At 40.7% G+C, this 13,781-nt stretch overlaps 1 protein-coding gene across 1 annotated transcript; it reads right to left on the reverse strand.

Annotated features, from left to right (window-relative positions):
- Positions 1–205: 205 nt before the first annotated feature.
- On the reverse strand, positions 206–2,925 carry LOC110142278 (olfactory receptor 8S1-like). The gene is made up of 2 exons (XM_020901392.2): positions 2,153–2,925; positions 206–368 (listed from the first exon to the last, which is right to left on the reverse strand). The coding sequence occupies exons 1-2, from the start codon at positions 2,923–2,925 to the stop codon at positions 206–208; spliced, it is 936 nt and encodes a 311-aa protein (XP_020757051.2).
- Positions 2,926–13,781: the final 10,856 nt, after the last annotated feature.

A 13,781-nucleotide genomic window follows, 5' to 3' on the forward strand; every position in this document is an offset into this window, starting at 1 on the left:
GGGTCCTCTGTGGTCTAAACTAAACTAAACTACCTTTACTTTTGTGGAGGCTTTTCCATTTTGTTTGACTAGGGGAGGGCACTGGGGTCAGAGCAACTAAGGCTTCTGTTTTTCATGCTGAGATAGCTTTGAGATGAAGGTTTTTCTGTCTTCTCTCCTTTCTCATGACTTTTACTCCTTTAATGAGGATGCAGTAGAGCTTGGCTTAGAAGGTAAGCCTGGGTTTCCAGGACAACCTCCTCCTGAGAGCTGCCTTCACCTCCTGGTTCTTCAAACTGTAGATAAGTGGGTTCAGTAGTGGGGTCACCACACTGTACTGCATGGATAGCACTTGCTCCAGGGCTGAGCCAGAAGCTGGAGTCATGTACCTTGAAGGGAATTGCACAAAGGAATAAAATGAGCTCAGGACAGGGGCCACAATGCTGTTGGCAGCCAGGGTCCATCCCATCCTAGATTCTGCAAAGAGGATCCTCAGGGCTGCGTTGGCTATCACCGTTTGAAGCATGTAGAAATGACTGTATTATCAGTGAGAAATGTGTCATTTCTGCCTTCAAACACTTCCATACATGAATTAGCTTATGCAAAACATTATAGGAGCTACCCTGAGGCAAAAGGAAGTTCTGCAACATATGAAGTGCTACAGGTTAGAATAGAACTGAAAATGATTTCATGCATTTCTGTTGCACTTCATACATTTCAAAGTGTCTTTTGTTAATAGTTATGATGAGGAGGAGGATTTTTTTCTCTTTTTTTCCCTCATATACACAACTGTATGTTCCCATCTTGTGATGATAGTTCCATTGTTGGACTAACATATGCAAAACTATATGCTAGTCCAATAATGTTGTCATTTCCCCCAAACATTTATAAGGAATTAACCCAGAATCACAGCACTTTATTTTTACAATGCTTAGTGGAATAAAATTTTATCCTTTTAACATATTTGTCTTTGGCTTAGAAAAGAAGCCAAGCTTTGTAAATAAAGTGAACTATAAAACTGTATTTAGCATGAGATATGGTTCCAAAATAGTAAGAATTAAAATTTGGATGTACTTTGTTAAGTATCACAAGGAGTATTTCCCAAAGAAGCATTAGAAAAAAATTTTTTTTTGCAATTGTTCCATTATCATTGGAAAATTCTTTTTTGGGTTTGGTGTGCTTGATTAAGAAAGATATTAATCTTACTGTCATTTTTTTATCTTTTAATTTCACTCTCCTAACATATCTGTGAAGTAGGTGGGAGAAATCTCCTGCCTCCTCGGGAAAATGAGAAAACTGAGACAAAGAGAGCTCAAGAGATTTGTCCACAGGCTCAGGTGAGCTCTCCTAGACCATTCCTTATCCTTTCATACCTTATAACTTCTGTCCAAAAAAAAAAAAAGCAGGTGAGAGAAGTTTAGAGCAGTTTTTGTAAATCCATCTCCAGTTCACTAGTAGAGAGCATAGGCCATTAGTTACTCTATTCCCTGGGAAGCAAATACTCATCAGATATTGTTGTTTATGTTTGAGAGAAATGTGGTAGAAAATAGCTTGAGGTGTCAACTCAGTGAGACTTGGTTTTTCTTTTGGCTTCATTCCTAGCTTGTTCTGGAAAGTTTTGTAGGGTACTTGGTTACTCCTAAAAATCAAGTTTCTTATCAGAAAATGAGATTAATAATATTTCTTTTTTGGTGTGGTGTGATGTATACTAAAATTGAGCTTGATTATGTAAAGCAGTTGTTATATAGTAAAGGCCTAATAAATAGTTAAGACAGAAATAAGCTGTGGAGACATCAATTTCCAGTAGGAAAGAGAAATGACATCTGTTGCAAGGATGATATAATTTATTTATTTTTTGTCTAGCTCTAATAAAAGTCTAGCAAAAGGCTGTATGATTTTCTTTTGATGACTCTGAAATAGGTTAATGAAAGTAAGAAAGTCTTTACTTCTTGTATAAACTTATTTTGCAGAGTTAGACAATTGAAGCCTCAGAAAGAAAATGGATTAAAAAAAAATAATTCATGCATCAGGTCCACAGCAGAGCCAGAACCTAGGCTTACTGATTCCAGTATAATTCTTTTCCTGCTACTTTACAATGCTCTGTCTACAGGGCAAGTTTACTTAGTGTGAAAAACACATTGTACTTGCAGGCAAAATTTTAGCAATGACATACCTGAAAATTCCAGAACCATAAAAGATGGTGACCACAAGAAAATGAGATGAACAGGTAGAGAAGATCTTATTCCAACCTGTGACAGAGTTCATTCCCAGGGCTGTCAGGATAATACGGGTGTAAGAACCCACCAGTATGACAAAGGTGCCAAGGCCCAGGACCACCATGGTGGTCAGGATGGAGAACACACTAACGTAGGGGTCAGAACAGGCCAACAGGAGCACTGGGGGAAGCTCACAGGCAAAGCTGCAGATGAGGTTGGGGCCACAGAAATCCTGCTGAGCTAGGAGGATGGTGTTAAGTAGGCCAGTCCCCATTCCTATGGCCCAGGAGGCTCCCGCCAGGCCAGCACACACCTTCTTGTTCATGGTCACCACATACAGCAGCGGGTGGCACACAGCCTGGTACCGGTCATAGGCCATGACTGAAAGGAGGCAGGTTTCAGTGGCCCCAAGAAATATAACCAAGAAGATCTGGATGAAACATTCAAGGAAGGATATAGTCTTCCACTTGGAAAGCAGGTTCTTCAGCAGCTTAGGCACAATGATTGAGGCATAGAAAGCATCCAGGAAGGAGAGGTGACTGAGGAAGAAGTACATGGGGGTGTGGATGTGGGAATCAGTCCTGATCACCAGCAGTATCAGCAGGTTTACTGTGAGGATGAGAAGGTAAATCACCAGGAATATTACAAAGAGTACCATCTGGATCTGAGGGTTGTTGGATAGTCCTTGGAGAACAAACACAGTGACTCTGGTTGTGTTGCCAGCTTCCATGGAGCACTGGAGTTTCTTTTTAGAAGGACAAGAACAGAAAAGAATGTTCCAGTGTGCTATGAGTCTCAGAGAATGGCTGGGGATGAGGTGTTATGAATAAAGCTTCAGGGCTGACCCAGGACAGACTGTGTAGCAGAGGCAAACTTGCTCTGTCAGAACTCATCAGTCCTGCCCAGCTCAGAGCTATAATCTATTGGCTGCAGCGGAGATGGTGGGAAGCAAGATGTAGAAGCTCAAACCTAGAAAGGAAGGAGAAGAGAAAAGAGATTATTCAGACTGGAGAAGGAAAGGGAGTTGTAAGAGCACTGAGAAGTGCTCTTCTTCAGTTCCAAAAGTAACTGAATTCAAAGCACAGGAAGACTCACTGGCATAGCGAGTAAGCAATAAAGATTTTGGCTGACCTAAGGCTGATAGTCCATGCATGTTTGACAGCTGATGATGGCACAAAACCGTTCTCTGTCGCTGTAAGTTCATGAATCAGTCACTTGGGTTTCTCATTAAGGAAAAAAACCTGAAAAAACTAGACATTTTAAAATCTGTTCCAGCTTAGAAATTCTACAGATTGGGAGTCAATCTTCCTTGGGTATCTGGTACTAAATGGAAACTTTCTCCCCTTCTGTGTCAACAGAAGCAGAACTACTCCTGGCACAGGAGTAGTTGTTTTCACGGAAGTCAGGCAGGAGGAAGCCCTCAAATGGGAGGCGAGGGCTGTATGCTTCAGTTACTCCAAGGGCTTCCCATTCCAAGATTTCTGTGAATTTATAATGTCCACTGTTTGTACTGTAATCTCATCACCTAACATGAGAGTCCCCGAAGACTGTGCTATTCTCGGAGTTGGTACTAGAGGATTTGGATGAAGCCAAGTCAAATTTGGACCACCTTCTGTGCCTCACAGAGACAGTAAAATAGAAGAAGAAGGGAGACAAAAGATCACCTAGAACATGAGACAAAATGAACAGAGGATTCATTCAAAATGAGTCAGAGGATTTAGTGCAGAGCAAAGCAAGATATTATTTTTCCCTCTCTCCCTTTGAAGGGTAACTCAGGAGGAGGATAAATGAGAATCTGATCTCTATTTATGGTTTGTATACTCAGGAGTTCCCAGATTGGATAGTTTTAAGATAAGATGGAGCTGAATAAGAAGGGTATTTGTCTTCACCTAGGTTTCCTAGGCCAACAAGAGACACTCTCAGTGGTGGATATTTGAGTGGCATTCTTTCTAACACTGGAGCAAAAGCCACAGATATGGCTAGGGCTTCATGGACTACCGACAACTTTGTCTTTCCTTTAGAAGATGCAGAGGTGAAGATTTTGAGCAAGGAAATATCCCTATAGTCCTGTCCATTGGGAAAATTTCTTGACTCAGCCTCCAAAATAATAATGGCCAGAGAGACTTGATCGCAACCCTAGACCTTGGAGAGTGTTGGTGGTCCCTTGAGAGGCCCTTAGGCAGGAGGCCTTCTCTGATCTGAATGAGTTCTCCAGGGCCGACATTCCTCCCTGTATTACTTTTGTTTCAGTGGGTTGCAAGAGGTACCCCTGGGTGGCTGCTGCTACTGCTAAGTCACGCCAGTCGTGTCCGACTCTGTGCAACCCCATAGACGCCAGCCCACCAGGTTCCCGTCCCTGGGATTCTCCAGGCAAGAATACTGGAGTAGGTTGCCATTTCCTTCTCCACTTGGGTGGCTAGGAGTTTCTAAAGATGAAGATAGAGTCTTTTCTATAAGAGACTCTATAAACAGAATCTCCCTTTTAAGGTTTAGAAACTTTAAAACTAAGGTTTCTTAGTTTTAAATCTTGTTATTCCTTTCCCTTTCCCCTCCCTCCTTCTTTTTCTTATCTTTTGGTTCAATTTTTTAAGAAACAGATATGTATTCATTTGTTACTTTTGGGTGCACTGGGTCTTCATTGCTTATGTGTGCTTTCTCTAGTTGTGAAGAGTGGGGGCTACTTCTCACTGCAGCGTTGCATGGGCTTCTCATTGCGGTGGTTTCTCTTGCTGTGAAGCACAGGATCTGTGTGCACACGGGACCTAGCTGCAGCACACGGGCTCAGTAGTTGCAGCACATGGACTCAGCAGTTGCTGCTTGCTGGCTCTAGGGTATATGGGCTTCAATAGTTGAGGCACAGGGACTCATTTGTTGCGGCTTGAGGGCTCACGAGCGTGTGCTCAGAAGTTGTGGCTCGTGGGCTGAGTTGCACTGTGGCATGTAGAATCTTCCTGGACCAGGGATGGAACGCATGTCCCCAGCATTGGCAGTCAGATTTCCATCCATTGCACCACCAGGGAATTCCTCTTTCTGTTCAATTTTAAATAATATTTGTGATTATAGAAATATAATGATAAAAGATATAATACGAAAAAGATATTTTAGGTATTTTAAAAATGAAAAATTATATTTAAATAACTTCATGATAACAGGCAAAAATACAAATTTATTATGCTATCCAATATTAATTCTTTAATTTTTGCAATTTGAAGAGATCCAAGTAGGTTAAAAACTGTAAAACAGTTTTGGGTTAGCAGATGCAAACTAGTGTATATAAGATGAATAAACAACAAGGTCCTACTATATAGCACAGGAAATTATTTTCAATATCCTGTCATAAACCACAATGGGAAAAAGAATGTATAAATGTTTTTGATGAACGTTTTTGATATATGGCAGAAATTAACCCAACACTTGAAATCACCAAACTTCAGTTAAAAGGGCTTCCCTAGTGGTTCAGACAGTAAAAAAATCTGCCTGCAATGAGGGTTTGGTCCCTGGGTCAGGAAGATCGTCTGGAGAAGGGAAAGGCTATTCATTCCAGTATTCTTACCATGGAGAATTCCATGGACTGAAAAGCCTGGCAGGCTATAGTCCATGGGGTTACAAAGAGTCAGACGTGACTGAGTCACTTTCACTTTCAGTTAAAAAGGTAAAAAAAAAACACACTTAAAATTTTAACTGTGGTAGAAACTTTTTATTACTGAAAAATTTAAGCATATATAGAAGTAAAAAGAACAGTGTAATAATCCTTCTGTATCCATCACCCAGCTTCAACAATTATCAACTCATTGACACTTTGACCACATGTGATTGAAAAATAATCTCTATATTACATGAACAGTCAAGTACTTAAAACATGAACTTGTTCAAAGGTCGGAAAGGACAGGTGTTGAAGAGCAATTATCAGTCTTTGACACAGATAAGGACTGAATGATGGTTGACTGAATAAATCCCTAGGAGATAACAAAGCAACAATACGCAAGGAACTTGGGTTTTTCACTCTGGACCATCCAATACTATTGAACTTCAAAAAAAAATAATCTTTTAATTTGTTTGATTCACTTTATTTTGGAACCTCTTCTGTGATAGCTTTATCCTTTATCTTCCTAAAACAGAGGTCCTAACTCACTCCAATTATTTCCAACTTCCCACCACCAAAAAAAGGTTGCAATTAAGCATTTTTTTGTGTGTGCCTTCAGAAGTAAGTCTATTATGTTTGAGATGTACATTAAGTGATCTCCGAGTTACAAAGGGTAAGAGGAAATATTACTACAGACAGAAGTAAAAAGTAAAACTTTTATTGCAAGAGTTTGAACTACATACTCAGAAATATTGTTGCTGTTGTTCAAGTTGCTCAGTCATATTGCACTCTTTGTGACTCCATAGACTACAGCATGCCAGGCTTCCCTGTCCTTCACCATTTCACCAAATTTGCTCAAACTCAAGTCCATTGTGTTGATGATGCCATTCAGCCACCTCATTCTCTGTTGCTTCCTTCTCCTTCTACCCTCAATCTTTCCCATGATCAGGGTCTTCCCCAATGAATCAGTTCTTTGCATCAGGTGGCCAAAGTATGGGAGTGTCAGCTTCAGCATCAGTCCTACCAATGAATATTCAGGGTTGATTTCTTTTAGGATTAACTGGTTTGATCTCCTTGCTACCCAAGTGACTCTCAAGAGTCTTCTCCAGCACCACAGTTTGAAAGCATCAGTTCTTCAGCACTCAACCTTCTTTATGGTTCAACTCTCACATCCGTACATTACTGGAAAAACCATAGCTTTGACTATATGAACCTTTGTTGGCAAAGTAATATCTGTCTCTCCTTTTTAATAAACTGTCTTGGTTTGTCATAGCTTTTCTTCCAAGGAGCAAGCATCTTTTAATTTCATGGCTGCAGTCACCATCCACAGTGATTTTGGAGCCCAAGAATATAAAGTCTGTTGCTGTTTCTGAGTGACTCAGAAATATATCTGCATTTTAATACAAATTACATAGTTTGTAGTCTTTTATGACTTCATACAATAATGAATTAGGCTAAAATTCATTATCTATGTGAAGTTATAAGACTGTCCAAGTGGGATCAGAGTGGTGTCCTGGTCTGGGCTAGTCCACTCTGGGCCTCCCTGTGTTACCTTTGGGTCCCTCTAGGCAAATAGCCATAGGTGTCTGGGGTGAGACCTGACCCAATGTCGGCAGTGTCAGTGAAGGCTCTCACTATGGGTTCTCCTAAGGCCACAACCTCGGAACATTGGGACACAGCAGAACATGTCCATTTGAGAGTTTTCAAGTTAGCTGGGTAGGGAGCATCTTTGGATGTGGTTGCCTTGTTACTTAGGTTCCAAGATTGTTGGTTTTGTTGCCAGGGAAATAAGGTCACTTCATGGGGTCCCCTTACCTGGGCTTCCTTCTTTCACAAAGCTCCCCAAAGGCATCTTTGAGCTGATGACTGCATGCCATGTCCACACACAGTGATACCAACACAACCCACTCCAAAGCTTCAGGGAGGCCTGGGTGTGGTAAGGGCCCCAACTTTGAGGATATAGCTGGATTCAGACCTGGCTCCTCCTTTTCAACAGTGATGTGACCCTCAGCAAGCCATGTACCTCTCAGGGTCCCCCAGTTCCCCATCTGAATAGTGGGGGTCATTCTGGTGTCTACTTTCTAGGGAGATCATCAGGAAATCATCAGACCTTATATACCTATATTACCTGTAAAGTCCATAGGCTCGTATCACACATGGCTCATGGACAGACTTAGCAAAGGAAAGATTGCATTTATAAAGGGCTGCTGTAGCACAGAATACACCCGCAACAAGCCTGGGTCTACTCTGAGATCAAGGGAAAGTCACTCTCCTCCCAGCCTGTTTCCCATAACCCCCTGGAAAGGTTGAAATTAAATGAAATTCAGACATTGTCCCTTCTGGCATACAGCCTTCCAGGTCCTCTTGTTATGTATGTTTAGATTCGAGTCTAAGTGTTTCATCTTGGTCTATGTGGTGGACTGACCCCTTTATGGCTCCCAGTGTTCCTGGCTCCTGGTCATGCATCCTTGTGTAATCCCCACCCCTCCAAGTGGATGGACATTGCAACTGGATTATAATATACAGGACTGATTTATGAAAAGTCTGTGACTTATACTCATCCCCTCTCTCTTGTGTTCATTTTTTCTCTCTCTCAGTCTTTCTATCTCTGTCTTTACCTCTCTATTTTTCTGTCTGTATGGGTGTATGCGTGTATGTATATATGTATGTAAAATATCCTTTCCCTTCCTCAACCCCCACTGATGATGTCCTGCCTCCCTAGAAGGAGGGATGACATCATTATCAGGGACAGAAAATTGAAAATGAGAGAGTTCTGTACAAATAGACCTCATTCAACATCATTGTTACCACCCTTAGCCTCCCCACATAGTGTAGTTCCTTTCCTGGAATCACCTCTCTTTTTTCAAGCCAATAGAAAAACATTTAGGTTTTGTCACTTCTCTTGGTCTTTCTTCATTTCCTTAGGAAGGTGCACTGTGTCACATACAACTTATGGGGAATATACATGTATGCTTCTCTCCTGTGAATATGTCTTGTATCCATTTAATTCTCAGGACCAGCTTTCAACTCTAAGAAGGTGGAGGTAAGGTTTTTGTCTTAGAGTCATCTTTCTAGCTGGCATCTATAATTCTACCCCTTCCTTGTCTTGAGTCTTCAGGAGGCAGACATGCTCTTAGTTACCATCTTCAGAAACTCTGTGAATATGGGCTGTGTCTTTTGAAATGAGATACATTCTTACAATACAATCCAGCCCTCAAAGTACTTGGAATCAAAGGACCCAAATGCGTTGAATGTTTACAGCTAAACAAAAAGTGCACTGGAACATTTACAGCAGCTTTCTTCTTAAGTGCCCGAATTTAGAAGCAATGATGATTTCCTTCAGGAGGTGAGTGGACAAATAGACTTGGTTATATCCATGCAACAGAATGTTTTTCAGCACTGAAAAGGAATGAGAGAGATAGGGAGCCATGGGGAGACAGATAGGATACCTGAAGTGCATATTACTCACTGGAAGAAGTCAATTTGGAAAGGTGGCATACCATAGAGTACCAACTATGTATGACATTTAAAGGCAAACCATGGACAGGGTGAAAAGATCAGTGGGAATGTAAGGGGCTCATGGTAGGGTTAAAGGGTGAGGAAAGATAAATACGCTGGGCACAGAGGATTTTAAAGGCAGTGAAATTATTCAGTAGGCTGTATTCATGGTGACATACATTTGTGAAAACCCATAGAATGTACAACACCAGGTGTGAACCTTAAAGTAAACTCTGGACTCTGGTGATCATGATATGTGACCACCACACAGGATGTTGATAGGAGAGTTTGGATGTGGAAGGCTCTGAGCACCCATAGAGGGTGATGCGAGAATCAACCAGGTCACAGCAGAGGGCTTATGGGAACTCTTTGTACCTTACCCAATTTTGCTTTGAACTCAACACTTCTTTACAGATGAGATGGTTGGATGAGATCATGGATTTAATGGGTATGAACTTGGGCAAACTCCAGAAGATTGTGAGAGATAGGAAGGCCTGGTGTGCTGCAGTCCATGGGGTCACAAACAGTCAGACACGACTTAGCAACTGAACAACAACAATACTTCTTTAAACAGATAATAATGTTTATTTAAGCAAAGATACAAGCAAGTTCTCTAGTAGTGTCAAATGTCCTTACCTCTTTGAGTCCTTCAATTTATCTGGGCTACTTGAGAGCTGAATTTCAGCGTATATGGTCTCTTCAACACACATCTTTTCACAGTTTCATCTGACATTTGCTTTTTACCTCACTGCACTCTTTCTTTTCTAAGATAGTATTTTTTCTTCTTTTTTTGATTGACATATAATTGACTGTCAATATTATATTAGCTTTCTGGAATACAACATAGTGGTTCAATATTTTTATACACTACAAAATGATCATCAAGATTTGTTTAGTTATCATTCATCACCATACAATGTTTTTACAATATTATGGATTGTATTCCATATGCTGTACATTACATTCTTATGACCTTTGTTTTATAATTGGAATTTTGTACCTCTTAATCTTTCTCACCTATTGCAGCCATCCCCCTACCACTCTTTCCTAGCAACCATGAGCATATTCTTGGGATTTCTGCATCCATTTGCTCATTTTGTAGATTCTATACACATATAAATGACATCATAAGGTATTGCTTTTTCTCCATTTGACATATCTCACTTAGCATAATATCTTCTCGGTCAATTCTTCTTGTCACAAGATTTCATTCTCTATTTTTGCAAATATTTTCTCATGTTCAGTATGGTAACTTTTTGTTTTGTGAGTGGTTTCCTTTGCTGTTCAAAAGCTTTTCAGTTGGATGGATTCCCAGTGGTTTATTTTCCTTGTTTGAGGAGAGAGATCTCCCCAAAATATTGCTAAGACTCATGTCAAAGAGCATACTGCCCATATATTCTTCTAGGAGTTCCATGACTTCAGATCTTGTATTGAAGCATTTGATTCATTTTGAGGTTTGGTGATGGGCAGGGAGGCCTGGTGTGCTGTAGTCCATGGGGTTGCAAAGAGTTGGACACGGCTGAGTGAAAGGTTGTTGCTGAACACGCAAAGATGCTGGGATTCTTGGCCTCTGGAGGAGAAGAATTCAATCTGGAGCCAGAGACAAGGCTTCATCGCTCAGAGCTTTTGTGTAATAAAGTTTTATTAAAGTATAAAGGAGATAGGTCCGTCTAGTCAAGGCTATGGTTTTTCCAGTGGTCATGTATGGATGTGAGAGTTGGACTGTGAAGAAAGCTGAGTGTCGAAAAATTGATGCTTTTGAACTGTGGTGTTGGAGAAGACTCTTGAGAGTCCCTTGGACTGCAAGGAGATCCAACCAGTCCATCCTAAAGGAGATCAGTCCCGGGTGTTCATTGGAAGGACTGATGCTGAAGCTGAAACTCCAATACTTTGGCCACCTCATGGGAAGAGTTGACTCATTGGAAAAGACCCTGATGCTGGGAGGGATTGGGGGCAGGAGGAGGGGATGACAGAGGATGAGATGGCTGGATGGCATCACCGACTCAATGGACATGAGTTTGAGTAAACTCTGGGAGTTGGTGATGGACAGGGAGGCCTGGAGTGCTGCAGTTCATGGGGTCACAAAGAGTCAGACACGACCGACCGACTGAACTAACTAAAGGAGATAGAGAAAGCTTCTGGCATAGGCATCAGAAGGGGGCAGAAAGAGTACCCCCTTGCTAGTGTTAGCAATGGAATGATATACTGTCTAATTAGTTATTACAGTGAATCAAAAGAATGTCTGGAGTTTGTGAAGACCTCACTAGACCTACTTAATTTACACCTTAATATAACAGGATTAGCCAGAAGGATTTTTTCCAGAGACTGTCCTCAAGCAGGATATATTATTGTTATATAATCCTAAGGAATGTAGAGGGACAGAAAATTTGTCCTTTCTTCCTCCTTGAGAATTCCAGACCCTTCTCTCCTTGAGGACCCCTAGACTTCTAATCAACCTGCCTAGGAACTGACTCTCTCATGAGTGACTGAACTGAACTGAAGTTACTTTTGTAGATGGCATGAGAAAGGATTCTAGTTTGATTCTTGTGCATTCAGCAGTTCAGTTTTTCCAACATCATTTATTATTGAAGAGGCTTTCTTTTCTGCATTGTATATTCTCACCTCCGTTGTCATAGATCACTTGACCATATAGGTGTGGGTTCACTTCTGGGCTCTTTATTCTGTCCCATTGATCTGTGTGGAACTTTTCTTTGTGCGTGTGTGTGCCAATACCATATGACTGAGTATTCCAGGTCTGTAGTATAGTTTGAAATCAGGGAGCATGTTATGTTCAGCGTTGTGCTTCTTTCTTAAGGTTGTATTGACTATTCAGGTTCTTTTGTATTTCTGTATACATTTTAGAATTCTTTGCTCTACTTCTTTGAAATATTCCATTGGTATTTTGATAAGAATGACATCAAATCACTAATTGTCTTGAGGTGTGGAATCATTTTAATAATACAAATTCTTCAAATCCATGAGCACAGTATATCTTTCCATTTGTGTCATCGTCAATTCTTTCATCATTGTCTTCCAGTTTTCTGAGTACAAGTCTTTTACCGCTTTGGTTAGATGTATTCTTAGGTATTTTATTTTTATTAATCTCATTGTCATTGGGATTGTTTACTTAATTTCTCATTCTGAGAGTTTGTTATGAGTGTATAGAATTAAGACAGATTTCTATAAGTTAATTTTGTATTCTATAAGTCAGCTGAATTTTCTGATGAGTTCTGTTTGTTTTGGGGTGTTGTCTTCAGGATTATCATGTCATATCATGATATTATCATATCATGACATAGAATATCATGTCATCTACTATCAGTGAAAATTTTAATTCTTCCTCTCCAGTCAGATTCTTTTTATTATGTTTTTCCATCTAATTACAATGGCTAAGACTTCCTAGACCATATTGGATGAAAATGGTAAGAGTGATTAGGGTTTTAGTGAGGTTTAAGCATAACTATCTCTCTTTTCCTTCCTCCCTCTCTGTCTCTCTACGGCCTCTGGGGAGGGTAGAACTACTTCAGGGTCACACTTAACTCAGGGAATTTAGCTGGACCATTATTTTCTGCCCCAGCCCCCTCAGCCCAATCCTTGGTATATTTCTGTGTATAATCTGTCTATCGTCTTTAGCCAGGTGTCCATTCAGATATTTACCTATTTTTAATGGGATTACTTGTGTTAGAATTCTTTGTATTTTTTGAGCCAAATCCCTTACTAGATATGTGTTTGCAAATATTTTTCTCCCAGTTTGTGACTTGGCTTTCATTTTCTGAATGAGCTCTTTCGCATAGTAGAAATCTTTAATTTTTAGAATGCTTATGGTATGACTTTTCTTTGTGGATTGCCTTTTGTGTTTTGAGTGTTAAAATTCAGAGCTAATGACCTACAAACCCAAGCTCATGTTGATTTTCTTCTTAAATTTTGAGTAGTTTTGCATTTAAAGTTTGTCTATAAATAATTTTGAGTGAATTTGGAGTTAAGTTATAAAGTTTATGTGTACATTCATTTCACTGTATATAGTTTCCAATGAATTGTTCCTTAAGTGTTTTTGGAGAAGTTATCGGGTGTTGGATTACATTTTAGTTTGAATTTCAACAGCTGAATGAGTTCAGAGAACAGTGAGCAAAACGCGGTCTACAATCCCTGTACCAACCACAGAGGGCGCTGAGCTCACTTCTCTGACCTGCCAGCGCATGCACCTTCCTCTGTGAAATTGGCTCCGTGTGCAGCTGAAAGTAGGCTGCCGTCTATGGGGTCGCACAGAGTCGGACACAACTGAAGCGATTTAGCAGCAGCAGCAGCTGAAAGGATGTGTCTCCTCAGGCACCACCAGGGCTAGAGCTTTGGGAGGCGCCGGGCAAGTGTCCATGCAACAGGAGTTCAGTCTCTGTAGGGCTCGCCAATATTTGGCCTTTAGGACAACTTGAAGTTGCGTCTGTGCTGACAGGTCCTCGGTTTCCTCAGGATCTGCCTGTAGAAGCACCATTGGGAGAAAAGGTGAG

The sequence above is a fragment of the Odocoileus virginianus genome, chromosome 24 (assembly GCF_023699985.2).
Source record: "Odocoileus virginianus isolate 20LAN1187 ecotype Illinois chromosome 24, Ovbor_1.2, whole genome shotgun sequence".
NCBI lineage: Eukaryota > Metazoa > Chordata > Mammalia > Artiodactyla > Cervidae > Odocoileus > Odocoileus virginianus.

Excerpts from the sequence above, each read along its gene's own strand:
- LOC110142278 (XM_020901392.2), bottom strand. The coding sequence starts at position 2,925 with ATGGAAGCTGGCAACACAACCAGAGTCACTGTGTTTGTTCTCCAAGGA. Across the intron at positions 369-2,152 it reads TATGGTTCTGGAATTTTCAG|GTACATGACTCCAGCTTCTG; the intron begins GTATGTCATTGC and ends ATTCCCTTCAAG.